Below are 15347 nucleotides of genomic sequence, written 5' to 3' on the forward strand. Positions count from 1 at the left end.
ACCAATAGAAATCTTCCATGTGGCGCAACCAATCTTCTTTAGATTGCAAAGACCAGAGCCACCTGAAAGTAAGCGACGTGGCTGATCTCAGTCCAGGGAATGTCAGATCATTATAATTACCAGAATGCCCTAAGCAAATAAACATTCAAATATTCAATAGCTATTTTCACCTATTTTTTAAAAATAAATTTTTTTTATAACAAGGATTACGCTGTTGTCTTATGCTTCTAGTTCTCATTCATGTCAAAAGTAGTACAATTATTTAATTATTAATCGTTTATTATCTTACTACTAAATTTGTAAAAAAAAAAAAGTATAATATTACTTACACAAGCAGTCTTCTCCCTTCCAAAGCCCTCCTAGCATGCAAACCACACAGTTATATCCGTTAAAAGAAGAAATGAACCTCTTCACTACCACTACTTCCTCTTCTTCTTCTTCAAAGTCAAACTTCAATCTCTTTACTTCTTCACAAAACATCAACAAACATATCTCCAAATTCCCCTTTATAATCCCATGCAAAACAACCCATCTCACATTGCCTCCATGTTACTCACAACAAAAATCATCGCACAACACCAAGACAGAAGCTGTCAAGAATGCTGATGTCGGTATCGAAGAGAAGGAAGATTCATTTAATAAAGATCGTCTTGTGGTTCGGAGGCCGGTGAAGGAGCTCTCAGATGAAGAAGTTGGTGACGTGGCCGGTAGCGGGGGCGGCGATGGTGGGGTTAATTCATCTGGGATCATAGACGCCACTCTTAATGAGTTTGCGAAGAAGATGCCAATGTTTGAACCGGAGAGAATGGAATCTAGTTCTGGTGAGAAGCCGCTTACAGTCAACTTGGACTTGGCCTTGTATAAAGCTAAGATTTTGACCAAGAATTTTAGATACCAAGAAGCCGAGGAGATTCTTGAGAAGGTACCTTTTCTGTTTATTGCGACACTGCTATCTAGTTTGTGTGCAGTTTCCACACTATTCACAGTGATTCCGCTATGTGTTCAATTGCTCACTAATATATATATATATATATATCTATTAGAAATGGTTCGCTCTGGAATTTTAAAGTGCTAGAACTTTCGGAAAAATGCATGAACCGTGCGTTTTAAGCACTCTAAATTTTAAACCTTTAAAACACCACGATTTTAAAATTTTCCCGATTTTTCCCCCACTTTACTAAAAAAACTCAAATATATATATATATATATATAAAAGTTTCTGGTAAAAAATTTTAAAGTACGGGAAAGTCAAGAAAGATTTTAAAAGCTTACAGCTTTAAGCCTTTTAACCATGCGGTTTTAAAGATTTCTCGTACTTTAAAATTTATGGCTAGAATATTTCTAATATATATATACAAATTGTTATAATTAGTTTAATAGTGGTTTTTGGGTGCATATAATTTTGTTTGTTAGCTTGAATTGAGTTCAGTGTAGACTATGGAAATAGCTTGAAAAGAAATTGTTTAGGTAATTAGATGCATTAAGCTAGCTTGAAGAAGATAAGATGAGAGCTTGGTGAGGGTTAAGGAAGGATTTCAATTGTAGAGTGGTTGCAAGAATTACCTTCTGTCTTCAGTTTCTAATTTGATTATAAATTAAAGGGTATGTATAGCATTTCTTCATTTATGTTGGAATGATGGGGTTGTAACTTTTTAGAATTTGGGATTTTCTTGTAAAATGACTTTCATTTTGGAATAATTTGAATGGAGAAACCTGTTTTGAAATATTTCCCATTATTGAGTTTACGGTTTGTTGAAATATTTGGACATTATTGCCGATGATAATTAAATAATGATTGTGTGTGACTGTATATGAAGTGTATAGATTATTGGCCAGAGGATGGGAGGCCGTATGTAGCACTAGGGAAGGTACTAAGCAAGCAATCAAAAGTAGCAGAAGCTAGAGCTATTTATGCCAAAGGTAGCCAGGCTACCCAAGGAGAGAATCCTTATATTTGGCAGGTTTGTGTTCTTTTCCTTGTATGCTACAATGAGATTGCAATTTCTGTTCAATGCTTTAAATTTTTCTTCTTTTCATTTTGCTTGGAAAACCAAGTAGCCAATCAAAGCACTGATGATGAGTAATTATGGTTTCTGTACTTAATGTGTGATTTGGAATTCTAGAACTTTGTTTATGCTACTGATAATATAGTGGAGGGCTTAACATCCCTGGATTGCATTTATTTTCCACTCGATTGGAAAGGGATTCTAATCCTTGTTAATTTATATAGTTTTGTAAGAAAACAAGTAAAGCAATACTTATTCTTGATGACAATAACCAAAGGAAAAATGAACTCTGCTGGAAGTAATTTGTATTTGTTTTGAGTGTTCGTTACCATGTTCTGTGGATAAATTTTCGTCTTCACCTATTTTATGCTATTGATACTGAAATGAGGTGTGACCACCCTCATAGCTTTATTTGGATCTAGTCTTGTGAGATCCACTATCATTCACTTAGAGAGCTTAGAAAAGTTGTTGGTGCCTTTGATTCTATCACCAGGTAAATCTCTTTAAATTTGGTGAAATTCTTTTGTTGTGATAGGATTACCGAAACTGATTGAATGACTGCATTGTCCATGATCATTTCTCACATGTGAAGTTGACAAGTAGGTATTCTATTGCAACAGTGTTGGGCTGTTTTGGAAAATAAGCTAGGGAATATAGGGAAGGCAAGAGAGTTATTTGATGCTTCAACAGTTGCTGATAAAGGACACATTGCTGCGTGGCATGGATGGGCAGTTCTAGAGCTGAGACAGGGTAATATCAAGAAGGCTAGGCAGCTGCTCGCTAAAGGTCTTAAGTTTTGTGGTGGAAATGAATACATATATCAAACACTTGCTTTGCTGGAAGCTAAAGCAAATCGTTATGAGCAGGCTCGCAACTTATTCCGACAAGCCACTAAGTGTAATCCAAAAAGCTGTGCTAGTTGGATTGTAAGTCTTCAAAGTCCAGCTCCCAGGCTAATCTGTCATGAAAATTAACTTCTCTGCCATTGATGTGGCTTCAATGGAGTCTTCCTTATTGTTTGCGTCCATTTTCTCTGTTGCAGGCGTGGTCACAAATGGAGATGCAACAGGAAAACAACCTTGCAGCTAGGCAGCTATTTGAGGTAATCTTTCAATATCATAGAGAGGATGCATTAAAATCGCTCTCATTTCTTCTTCCAAAATTGGAAAGCAAAATGCAATACTATGTGTCTGTGAAGCTTCAGTTATAATAATAACTGTATGCGTACATCTTCCGTTTTCATTTTGTAGAGAGCAGTCCAGGCAAGCCCCAAAAATAGATTTGCATGGCATGTATGGGGAATCTTTGAAGCAAATATGGGATTTATTGACAAGGGGAAAAAACTTTTAAAGATAGGCTATGCAGTGAATCCAAGAGATCCTGTTCTACTTCAGTCTCTTGCCTTATTAGAATATAAATACTCAACTGCAAATCTTGCTCGAAAGTTGTTCAGGAGAGCGTCTGAAATTGATCCAAGGCACCAACCAGTATGGATTGTAAGAACCCTTCCATATAGGAATGATCTGTTGGTTAACTGTTCCAGCTTCTTTTATTTCTTTGTAGACTACAAATTGATATAGAACAACTTGCACATTGCTGCATCTGAGTTCCCTTTTGTATGTGTAAATGTTGTACTTTACTTTCTTGGATTATTTTCAACAATGTGAGTACATTGCAACTTAAGTGACTGAACAAACACTCGGCTGTTTAGGCTTGGGGATGGATGGAATGGAAGGAAGGAAATTTAGATACCGCCAGGGAATTATACGAAAGGGCACTCTCAATTGACTCAACTACTGAGAGTGCAGCTCGATGTCTACAGGTAATAACTATTACACTGCATAATATGATGTACCGAGGATAGGCTGATAGTCTACTTAATTCATCTTCTGCATATCTGAACTTCTTTGTTGACTGCTGCAGGCTTGGGGTGTTCTTGAACAGAGAGTTGGTAACTTATCAGCAGCGAGGAGATTATTTCGATCGTCACTAAACATAAATTCTCAGAGTTATATAACATGGATGACTTGGGCACAATTGGAGGAGGATCAAGGAAATTCTGTGCGTGCAGAGGAAATTCGTAATCTCTACTTCCAGCAGGTCAGTAGTCAGCATAATTCATCTTATGTTATCTTGCTAAATTGTAATCCATGGTCAAACATTGTGTTGCATCTGTATTGTGTGCTATTTTCCATTTGTGAAGGTTTATTTTGTTTATTGTAACAGCGGACTGAAGTCGTTGATGATGCGTCATGGGTTATGGGATTCATGGATATCATTGACCCAGCACTTGACAGAATAAAGCAACTATTGAACTTGGAAAAGAGCTCATACAAGGAGCCTTTGGAGTATTCTCCAGGTGATAATGAAAGTACTGATGATGAGGCATCAGTCAGCCCTTATTCTGGTTTGTATGTTGGAAATGACTTGGAAAGTGCAAGTGGATTTGATTTAGATGATTTCATTAGGAACAAGTTGAATCTAGACCCTGATCAGCTTGATGTTTTGCTGGAAAAAACATCTAACCCTTCGGTGGTGAGGAAAGTTAATTATCCAAGAAGAAGAATTTTCAGACCAGAAGACAAAACTGCAGCAACACTTGCCTGAGACCAATAGTTAGTCACTTCATGTCGATGCTATAGAAGATGCCTGAAGCATACTACATACAAGACCCTGTGTATAGGTCTATAGTTAATTGCCTTGTATATCAACAAAAAGCTACAGTGACATCTTACTCTAAAATTAAAATATTAAACTGCTGCTGATCAAAACTGTCAAAGTGAGAATATCAAGTTGGATTATGTAGCATGTAAATCGACTAAATAGATCAAGAACATTTATTTAAATATGTCTTTAGTTTACAAGTTTTTTAATTCGAAAGAGCAATTAAAAGCACCTTTGAGATCCAAAGAATCAATGAACTTCTATACTCTTTGTGCATCGGAAGGAGGGTGTTCCTATCAATAATTTAAAACTTAAAATTACATTCGAAGCCCAAGAATCGGCCCAAGCAAATTAAACGTCGAGTCGTGCGTATATAATATTGGTGTCCGACAGGTCGTCTGATCACGGGAGACGTCAATGTATTAAGGTAGGGCAAAACCGCAAAAGCAACCGCAAATTTGATTAAATGATCAGTAGTCGTCTATTCTTGAAAATGATAGAGATTCGAGATTCCTTTGGCTTCCATATTTGAGGCATGCATTTATGTTCTTGAAGTAGTCCGAAGTGGGACGAAAGCCTTAAATACATAAACAATTGTTTTATAAAATGACCCATTATAATAGTGAGACAAAATTTTTTTAACACATTAATTAAATGATTTTATTGGATTTTCTTGTCTTCTTTTTGGGAGATTCTTAGAGTACCGTTACTGTATTATACTCATTTAATGCATGTCATGACATGTGTTGAAGAATTAAATACAATTATCAAGTATATGATAATTTTTCAAAACAAATATACAGATGTTATACATGAAAAATTAAATGGGTGTAATTAAGCGGGTGTAATGCAATAACGGTGCTCTATAATCTCTCCTTCTTTCAACCACATCCGTTAGATTCCGATAGCAGCTGTAAAAGAATGAACAGTTCTGATTGATGAATGAATCACAAAGCTTGAGTGAGAAAGACTGGTATAGCTTAAAATTCTATAATCATATGAAAAAATGCAAAGAGATACAAAGTTTACATGTACTACTACCATACAAGCTTTTTGATGGCTACACTCTCAGTTGATAAGGTGCCTCAGATTATTATTATTATTTTTTAAACGGATCAAATAAACCCTCTAAATTGTAGCCCTAAAATTCTCTTGGATCAACGAATACGTTACCAAATTGTTCCATCATCATCCTCTCCTCCTTATTGTCATCAGCAACACAATTCACTTTTTTCAAACACCAAAGATCTTGGATGCATGAAATGGAGGATTCTCTGGGAACATGTTGAATGAGAGGATCAGAGACTCCAAGCTCAGTGATAATCATCTTACAATGTTTAAAATTTTCAGCCAATCTTGATGCAAAGCTCAACACAGATTTCATTAGCTCCCCAAGCCTCTCTCCTTCTCCATAAAGACCATACAGGAAAAGAAACCCAAATGGGTTTCCAAGAGAGCTACCTATTGGCATTCTAACGCCAATACAAGGGAAAATTTTCACTTTTGCATGGCTCAAAGTTGCATGCAAAAACTTGAAGAAAGGATGATGAGACTTGCTTTTATGAATCTTGTATGCTTCACAAGAATTCCAAATGCTAAACATGACCCAAGAACTTGGAGAAGTTTTGGCAATAATGGTACCTTCATTATTATTCTCCTTGTTGTTCTCAAAATCAAACCATGCTTCTTCTTTAAAATAAGACACCCATGTACCCAAACTGAGCTTTTCTTTCAAGATTGAGTGAATATCTGTTGGGAACAAATCTTTGCTTCTGAGCTTGTTATTGTACAAAGAAATTGCTTGGTCTATTTGCAACTTCTCAATGTTGATATGTTGAGAAAGAACCTTCAGAGATAAGCTAACAGGTTGAACAAATATGAATAATGAGCTAAAATTCATGTAATTGCATCTACTAGTGAATAGATTCGTAGAAGCCACATTGTTTTTCTCAGTTGCAAGAAAAGTGTAGTGAGCTCCATTTCTCATCAGCCATTCCTCAACAGATTTGACAAGGTGGAATCCAATCCCCATTCGCCTATATTAGTTCATACAACTTTTACATGTGAGCAAAAAAAATGTGTAGAATTACATTTTAGTTCTTAAGGGAAAAAAAAGTAAAAAAAAGGCCACGGTCTCTTTGATATGAGTAAATACTGTACTAAGTTCGATCACTCATTAAACTTAGTAAATGGCAATTTGCAGATAATATTCATCTAAGAAAGTTATAACTCAAGCTTTTATCTAAGGAAAATATTTGGTGTAGAGAAAGATCAGAGAAATAAAGAAGAAAAGAAAAAAGAGAGTGTGGGTAGGTAGAGAGAGGACAAATTTCTCTCATCTTTTTCTATATTAAGCACAACTCTTTATCTGATGTAACGAGTTAATGGCTCCTTATAAATAAAATAAAGTGATATGTATAAAATTTTCCGAAGGGAAAAAGAGTGAAACCGTTGTTGTTTGATAAAACTAATCAAAATTTTTAATGTTTTAGGACACGCTCATATATCTTTCAACGTCAACTTTTTTGTTGATCCTACAATTTTACTGTTGGTAGTTGTTTGATGTTGGTAATATGAATAATTTTAATTATTTTTTTAATCATAATTAGTTGAAAAAGTATGGAAAAGTAAGGGAATCATCATAGTTTTTTAATTTACAATCCCCTACTTTTTTTCATAATTAATCATGATAAAAAAATTCAATTCATTAAATAATTAAAGATATTTATATTCCAAAAATAGTTAGATCAATAAAAAAGTTGAACCAAATGGGTTTGGCTGTGTTTTAAAACATCCGAAAAATATCAATTAATTTTGTCAAATAATAGGAGATCATTACACTCTTTTTCCTCTTTTCTTAATTAGGTTTTAAAAAGTTATCTTAATTAATATGCAACTCTTTTCTCCCTATAGCCAAAGAATAATCCGTTGTCACCCAACCATTTTTTTTGGATGAACCTTGATAGAACGGGATAATCATCTTAATTATGTTCTAACAATCTGAAGCACTATGTTTCTTCAACTAAGTGAAGAATAATAATCAAGAAGATCTTTATAATAACATTACTTGTTAAAGGGAACACATTTCTCTACATTCCAGATCACTTAGTTAAAAATCATGCATTCTTTAAAATGAAACTGTTTTTTTCTCACTCACTGAGGAAAAAGTGGCTTGAAAATTCATGATGCGATTATTATCAGAGAATTCTTTCTTTCACCATGGTGGTAGTGAACTTGTTATAGATATACCAAATCTCATATATATCATTTACCAGCACCATGCATCATAAGCTTAAAAAATTTTCCCAGTCAAGTAATGAGAAAAGATCATTGTAATTTTCATATTCAACTTCGAGAGAGAGAGAGAGAGAGAGATAAAAGAGTATATACCGATGCCTCGGAGAAACTCGAAGGCCTAAAATACAACCCAACTTCACAATTTGTCCCTCAAATTTAGTCCCTACACTCTTGATGCATCCTCTCACAACTCCGACAAGCTCCCCATTTTCCCGCAGCTCGGCAACCTGTTGCCCATTTTCAAACAATTAATGTTAATTAATAATTATTACTTGTCTAGCCAGTCAAACTATTATTAAAATGTTCGTTGATAAGATCTCATATGGGGTCTATAAAGTTGCCTCTCACTGCATTTCTAGCTATATAGTGTAATGCAATCATAAACACGGAGAAAAATGCTAAGCAAGTTTGTACGTTGAAGATAAAAGTAAATATGTACACAAAAATTACAAAAAGAAATTGCATGTATATATATGCAGTTGCCCAAGAGAGGAAAAAGAATACACCCACCAGCATAACATGAACAGCATAAAACCTAATCCTACATAAAGGGTCTGTCGTCATGTTTGTGAATAAAGCGACCCCGTTTTTAGACCCTATTTCACATTTCTTCTCGAGCTTCCCCACTACTTCAACATCCTTAGCTTCATTGAATTCCCTTATCAGAACTCTGTTCTCCATTCCCTTTTCTCAAAAATTTTTCCCTTGCTATAAAAGAAACAAGTTGGGTTCCAGACTAAGGTTGCAAAATCAAAAAAAACTTTTCAGCCATAAACTCACGCCTCTCATTTCACTCTCATGTGCTCATGAATTATTTATACACGCACGCAGATACGTACGTATATCCCTCTAAGTTAATAATAAAAAGGTGTGTACATATATCTGAGACAAGGATTCTCTCATAATCCCTGCCTTAATTTTTGGGCTTTCAAAATCTTATGTATAAATTGTTTGTCATGTATAGCTAAGAGTTATTTCTTTAAATATGGTTGTATCCTCACATTTTTTTTTCTGATATTAGACAATAGATGCTAATGTGTGTGTGTATATATATATATATCTTTTCTTTTATTTAACACACAGTTCTTGAAACTTCAAACAAATAAAATTGTAGGCCAAACATAGAGCCCCAGTAGTGTTTTGTTCGTTTGTTGTATTTGAAGTTATATTCGCTGATAGCCACTTTCCATTGATGTCTCAAGTATAGAAGTGACAAGGCATAATAAGCAAAAGCCATGTGAAATGTGAAGAGGTTGGCCTTGGCCAGCAGGCAAATGCATGGAGTTTGATCAATTAATCATTTGATGTGCTAGTTTCGGATCACATCTAGCTGTTGCTCAAAAGTTTTCTTCCAACTTATAATTGCTCCCTCTGCCCTGCTGACCTCAGCTGCAAATTCTCTGTATTATTTTATAGCACCTTTAGACGTGTAAGAATAACCCTAATAGCGAAATTATTTGATTCTTATAACACTATGCTTCGGAAATTATTGACTCTTTTTTTTTTTTTTTTTGATGAGAGGGGGCTCGTTAAAACGAGCTAGACAGGAACAAAGCGGGGTTGAGTAACCCCAAACAAATCTTTCCAAATAATGGGATAGATACCCACAGGAGGTTTAGAGAAAAAGTGCAAGCCAAGAGGGACTGAATGAGCCATATTGGCCATGAAGTCCGTGGCTGAGTTTGCTTCACGAAATATATGGGATATGGTTGTCTGCCAATTTCTACTTAGTAAATCCCGGATGGCTGTTATTAAGGCATAGAACACATTAGGAACGACCACCTGCTTAGAAATCATTTGCGTAATACAAAGACTGTCCACTTCAACCAACAACCTTTTTATGCCTACCTCCCATGCAAGAGTTAGACCCTGATATAGAGCCCAAAGCTCAGCCATAAGCACTGAACTCTCCCCAATTTTCATACAAAATCCGGAAATTATTGACTCTTTTTTTATTATCAAGGTACGTAAGCGATAGGTCAAAGAAGCCTTCTTTTATTTCACTGCTTGCTTGAGAGATTTCTCTATTAAACTACGGATCAACTTGAGTGATTACACAAAATTAATTTCCATGTGGTAATGAGTTTGGGAGTTCTGTTGTTGCATCTAGCTAGAACCTGGACATTTTGCAATGACAAATGATATTGATGTAATTATAACTGAGGTTTGATAAAAGAGTCAATTAATACTTTTAATTAACATAAATAATGAGTACTTGCTATTTCCGATGTATTGTATAGAAGCCAAATGTGTAGAGCCCTCAAGATTTGAGGACAATAATATAAGGTTAAGATAACTATTACTTTTGAGTAAAAGTTAAGACGTATAACCATTTATATGATATGAGAATCAGACCTATACACGAGGTGGTCCCTTCTTTTTCTTTTTTATCTACATTTCCTTCATCTTCGTAGATTCGTTTCTTCCTACTTATTATTGTTATTATCCTTATTTGGGAAATTTATTAAACAGTCAAATCAGATAACACTGATCAAGGGACTTGAGCTTTACTTTGCGGATAGCTAAAGCCGAAAGGAGAGCTAATTAATAAGAACACAAGCACTTACAAAATACTATGCAAGAAGAAAAACAATACAATTAATCCAAGTAAAACGAAGATTTAGGAGACCATTATGAGACTGTAAATTCAAAATCACTCATTTTATTTATTTATTGTTTAATTCCTAGCATATTCAAGGGTCACAAGATGAAAAGATTAATCATGTAACGATGCAAGAATCTATCAGGAGTACGTAAACATGCAAATTGCGGAAGAACCCAAAAAAGCAAAAACCTATTAGCTAACAATGACGCAAGACGTGGACCGACTCTAGGTTAAAATCAACTCATTAAAATCTGAAATTCGGACTCCTTTGCCCCAGCAACCACCAACAAATAAACAAAATCGTCATAATACACAATCATCAATAAAATGCTTGCTCGCAGAACATTCATTACAACATTGACTTTATATTGATCGCTTCACACCAATCCATCACTCACGTAGCTGTTCTATCATTCTCTTGAGAAATTAATGATAATTCACCACCGTCGGATTTTGTGTGGGGATCATTAATTCTCTCGTTCGTTTGATCGTCGAGGGAATTTTGGAGTCACTGGATGGCTGTGTCTTCGCACATTCTAAATGACGAACAAAAGTTAACTGCGTGGCGTGATTGAAATAAGTTAGTGAGCCTAATTCGTGCTCTCATGCTTAAAAGCCAGCTGAGGATTGCCCCAAATTAACTTATATACTTACTCAAAAATTTAATAGGCAAATATGTGATAATCTTGTCCATCCATCATGCCGCAGATCGATCTTTTTGCTCACTATTTAAAACTTAGTTCACAAGTTGATAGTTGTCCCAATCTTTGATATAAGATTATCTCTAACAAGATTATCTTTGTAAAATAGTGTTAAAACTAAATATTTGTACGTACTTCACAAAATAAAAACGTGAGTAACATCACCCATTAAATCGTTATTTTTTAATTATGTAATGTTTATTAATTATTCTTGGGAGCAAGCTCTAACCCGTCATTGAAATTCTGGGGTACTATCTGAGATTCTTCTCTAAATTATTTTCAATTATTCTTCCTTCTATGCGTGTATGTGCAAACGTCATGAAATTTTTTTCATAAATATTATTGCAATGCACAATCTTTGCCATTCTAATGCAACCACACCTTTTTTGGACCTTATCCATTATAAGCAATAAATTTTGTTCAGTTATTAGCGTTTGGCTTGTCATGAGGTGTAAACCAACGGTAACTAAGGAAGAGATAAAAGAGAGTACATTTGAGCTTTTTTCTTTTTTAAAAAAAATTATGGACATTTGAGCAAGAGTACCAAATCCGCCCCCCTAATGCACAAGCGAAATAAATTTGGTTTGTTGTTTGCCAGTTAAAACAATAAGAAATAAACGTCTTGCAACTAATTTTCATTTACATAAAAGAGTAATGATATAGACACAAATTATTGTACAAATTTATTTTGTACAAACTGATGTGACATTAATTCATTAGTTGAATTAAATATCTCTTGACCCACATGATTTATTTATATTATTTTATATTTTATTCAACCAATGAATTAATATCACATCAGTTTGTACAAAATAAATTTATATAAGAATTTGTGACTGTATTATATCACTCTACATAAATAAGGAAAATTCATCCAATAATCGGATATATATATAGAAAAGTCATTTCCTTTTTTATCAATGTAAGAAGAGATTCTAGTCTTTTGGAGCTCTAGTGCGTTCTGAAATTAATTTTGTATAATAACATTTGTGATCTAACCCCCATCAAAATAATCAAACTACCTATAATAGAGGTCTTGGACTTAATTGAGATAAATGTAAAATTATGTTTTATTTTGAAAATTATAAATGTATAGAGACCCATGCGTTAATCGCTCAATTACCCATTCGAACAAGTTTGAACAGGTACACGCATCTAGACCGTCAGTTTGAACTTCTCGTGCGTGGTGGGTCCAAAGAAGAACGCCAAACATAGACACCGTAACTGAGGACTTATCAACTTAAGAGAAAAAAAAGAGAGAAAAATCGACCCCTAATCCGTGATTAAAACGACACAGCACTGCACTACAGCAGCAACATAAATCGCCCTCTTCTAGGTTCCTTATTGAATTAGTTACGAAGAATCAACAACTTGATCAGTTAGAGGTACGTTTATCATCAATGATAAACATCCAACTTTTATTATCCGAAAAATCCTTCTATATTTACTTATCTTTCTTCTAAATCCGTCGCCGTTTAGCTGAATTTTAGTTCAATTAATTTCTTTGCCTGCTCATGCTTTATTTAATGTTCAGTGCAGTCTATTACCGTATTTAGTTAAATTTAATTAAACCTCAAGTTAAATCTTGGTATGTAGAAGCTTCTCGACGATTGAACCGACTTAAATTTTTTGAATTTGATTTACTAAGATGTATACAACTGATCTGAAAGTTGTAATTTTGGAGAATTGTTGGATATCAATATGTTTGTTGTTTAGATAATCAGTTAGTTGAATCTGAGTTTTGAGTACGGATTGAGTGTTTGCAGATTTTCCGAAATAAAGTTTCAGCATCATGGCGAGGATGAAACCGCAGGCTTTGTTAATTCAAAGCAAAAGGAAGAAGGGGCCTACACGAATCAGTGCCAAGACGATCATCATTTGCAATTTAATTGTCGTGTTGATAGTGTTGTGCTTAGTTGTCACATATAGACATTGGTCGCATTCACAAAGGTTTTGTTATCCCCTTGTTATTGAATCTTTTGATGGATGATTAAGTTTTTCGTTTGCTAGTGTTGTAACATTGTGGTAATTTTCTTTTAGGTCAAATGAACAAATAGGGAATGAATCGTCAACCGTTGAGGTAGTCGTTTAGAGTTCAAATTTTGATGTGTGTTAGTCTGGCTCCTACACTGTGTGATCTGCTAAGCTTATTTCTCTTTCTATGATCAAGGATGATGCCTATGTGGTTTCAAAGAAGTTTGATCTTCCTGGCCATGCTGTAAGTTCGGTTTATGAAATGGTTGCATGTTTTACTTCTTAATTTCTATATGATGTGAAAATTTGATTTCTTAGAGCTAGTCATAATGCTTACTGTTTGATTCTGTACCCAAATAAACAAATTTTCCTATTCACATCCTGATATTGTTACCTTGTGCTTATTCTGTGCCTTTTTCCTGTGTAGGTTTTAAATACATCTAAAGGTTATATAATAGTGGAACTCCTTCAAAGATGGGTTCACCTGAAACCGTGGATAAATTTATTGACTTGTGGTAAGTATTTTCAGGCATCTACATCCTTTTTTTTTTTTTTTTTTTTTCCAGTTGCGAATTGTCGCTTCCTTTACCGTCTTTGTTCTCCATAGATGCGTGAACTGCTGATAATCAGTTAGTCTTATGCTCTTATTCTATCAACTTGTTCTTTCATTTGGGTCCTCGATGGTGTATAGATATATTTATAATTTTGTAGTAGCATTGTATTGCAGTTTTGTGTGGATGTAGCTTGTGATCCATGACTCTTTGAAAACTACGAGATTTATAACTCCCAACAATGTTTTTAGTCCTTAATCAACTAAATGCTCTCTGGGATCACAAACATTCTGCTTAGTGCATGCTGCTTGTTTTATTATACTCAAAGAACCTCAAAGTAAATTGGCTTTGCAGTCAAAAGGGGTACTTCAAAGGTATGTCTTTCCATCATGTGATCAAAAACTATGTCATTCAAGCTGGGCATTCCAAGGATCTTGCAGCTGCTGATGAATGGACATCAAGAGGGAAGATCCGCAGTCAGCTGAGGACCAGGTTTTCTCTCAGCACCTTATATAGTGTTTGCCGTAGTGCTGGGCCTACTGTATATATGACATGATATTTACCTGTTTTCGACTAGTCCGAAGCATGAGGCGTTTATGATTGGAACTGTAAAATCTAAAGACAGCAAAGGATTTGAGCTATACATTACAACTGCACCAATACCAGATTTAAATGATAAGCTTATTGTGTTTGGACGAGTAGTGAAGGGTGAGGATGTGGTGCAGGTAAATAAAATATATGTTTGATTCGTAACCTGAATTGATATTGCCAATGACTCAATTGAAGCTAACTTGGAATTTATGCACCTAATCATATTGTGTAATCAGGAAATTGAAGAGGTGGATACAGATGAGCACTATCAGCCTAAGTCAGATGTAGGGATCATCAATGTGACACTAAAGCATGCGATATGAGGATGTATGCTAAGCTACCGAAAAGATTTTACACCTAGCCAAGTTTCTTGTTGTGCTATTGATTTTCTTATTAATCTTGTATTGCTGCTGCTAGAACGCTTGGTTCAGGTTTTCTTTCTTGTCTCTCCCCGTTTATTGGACCGCAGGGAGAGAAGGGTTCAAAGAAATGTTGTTGCATTGTTCAAAAAAGTAAAGGTTTGTACTTCTTAGTAGACAAAATACACAATTTTGTCAATTTCATATTGAAATTTTTCTTGTAAAATTTCATGAGAAAATGTTTTTAACTTATTGCGGCCTTTTAAAGGTGACAATCTGTTACTGTGTCAATCTGCATTGCTTTCTTCTTCCCATGTTGGGTTGAATCAACGGAACGTCGGATCCGTTACAGCGTGAAGACTTGACGCCGGTGGCATTACTTGGGTCTGTGTCGCGTAACTTTTTAAATAGAATTTCTTTGGAGCCAAGTTTTTATAAGTAAATATCTTATTGAAAAGTTGTTAGTTATTTGATTATCAATTAAAATTTTTATTAAAAATTATAAAATTATTTTAGTACAAATAATTAAAGTTATGTTATCAAAGGTGTGAAATATGATTGCGAAATAAATAAATAATATTTTAAATAATTTATTAACT

The 15347-nt window shown here is 34.6% G+C and overlaps 3 protein-coding genes across 3 annotated transcripts; 2 read left to right on the plus strand and 1 right to left on the minus strand.

Moving 5' to 3' along the window:
- Positions 1 to 329: 329 nt before the first annotated feature.
- Positions 330 to 4819, plus strand: LOC18031468 (protein high chlorophyll fluorescent 107). Its single transcript, XM_006419323.2, has 8 exons — positions 330 to 922; positions 1818 to 1961; positions 2627 to 2932; positions 3049 to 3108; positions 3257 to 3502; positions 3718 to 3828; positions 3930 to 4106; positions 4233 to 4819. The coding sequence occupies exons 1-8, from the start codon at positions 365 to 367 to the stop codon at positions 4611 to 4613; spliced, it is 1983 nt and encodes a 660-aa protein (XP_006419386.2). The 5' UTR covers positions 330 to 364; the 3' UTR covers positions 4614 to 4819.
- Positions 4820 to 5811: 992 nt separating this feature from the next.
- On the minus strand, positions 5812 to 8648 carry LOC18031233 (probable N-acetyltransferase HLS1). Its single transcript, XM_024177985.1, has 3 exons — positions 8478 to 8648; positions 8061 to 8194; positions 5812 to 6706 (listed from the first exon to the last, which is right to left on the minus strand). Exons 1-3 carry the CDS (start codon positions 8646 to 8648, stop codon positions 5812 to 5814), a joined length of 1200 nt encoding a protein of 399 aa, XP_024033753.1.
- Positions 8649 to 12452: 3804 nt separating this feature from the next.
- On the plus strand, positions 12453 to 14952 carry LOC18031712 (peptidyl-prolyl cis-trans isomerase CYP21-4). The gene is given in 9 exon segments (XM_024191012.1): positions 12453 to 12658; positions 13040 to 13223; positions 13314 to 13353; positions 13444 to 13491; positions 13675 to 13716; positions 13719 to 13762; positions 14153 to 14290; positions 14376 to 14523; positions 14626 to 14952. Coding segments are annotated over 8 exon segments (705 nt in total). The 5' UTR covers positions 12453 to 12658; positions 13040 to 13065; the 3' UTR covers positions 14713 to 14952.
- Positions 14953 to 15347: the final 395 nt, after the last annotated feature.

This window comes from Citrus clementina, unplaced genomic scaffold (assembly GCF_000493195.1).
Source record: "Citrus clementina cultivar Clemenules unplaced genomic scaffold, Citrus_clementina_v1.0 scaffold_9, whole genome shotgun sequence".
Classification (NCBI taxonomy): Eukaryota; Viridiplantae; Streptophyta; class Magnoliopsida; order Sapindales; family Rutaceae; genus Citrus; species Citrus x clementina.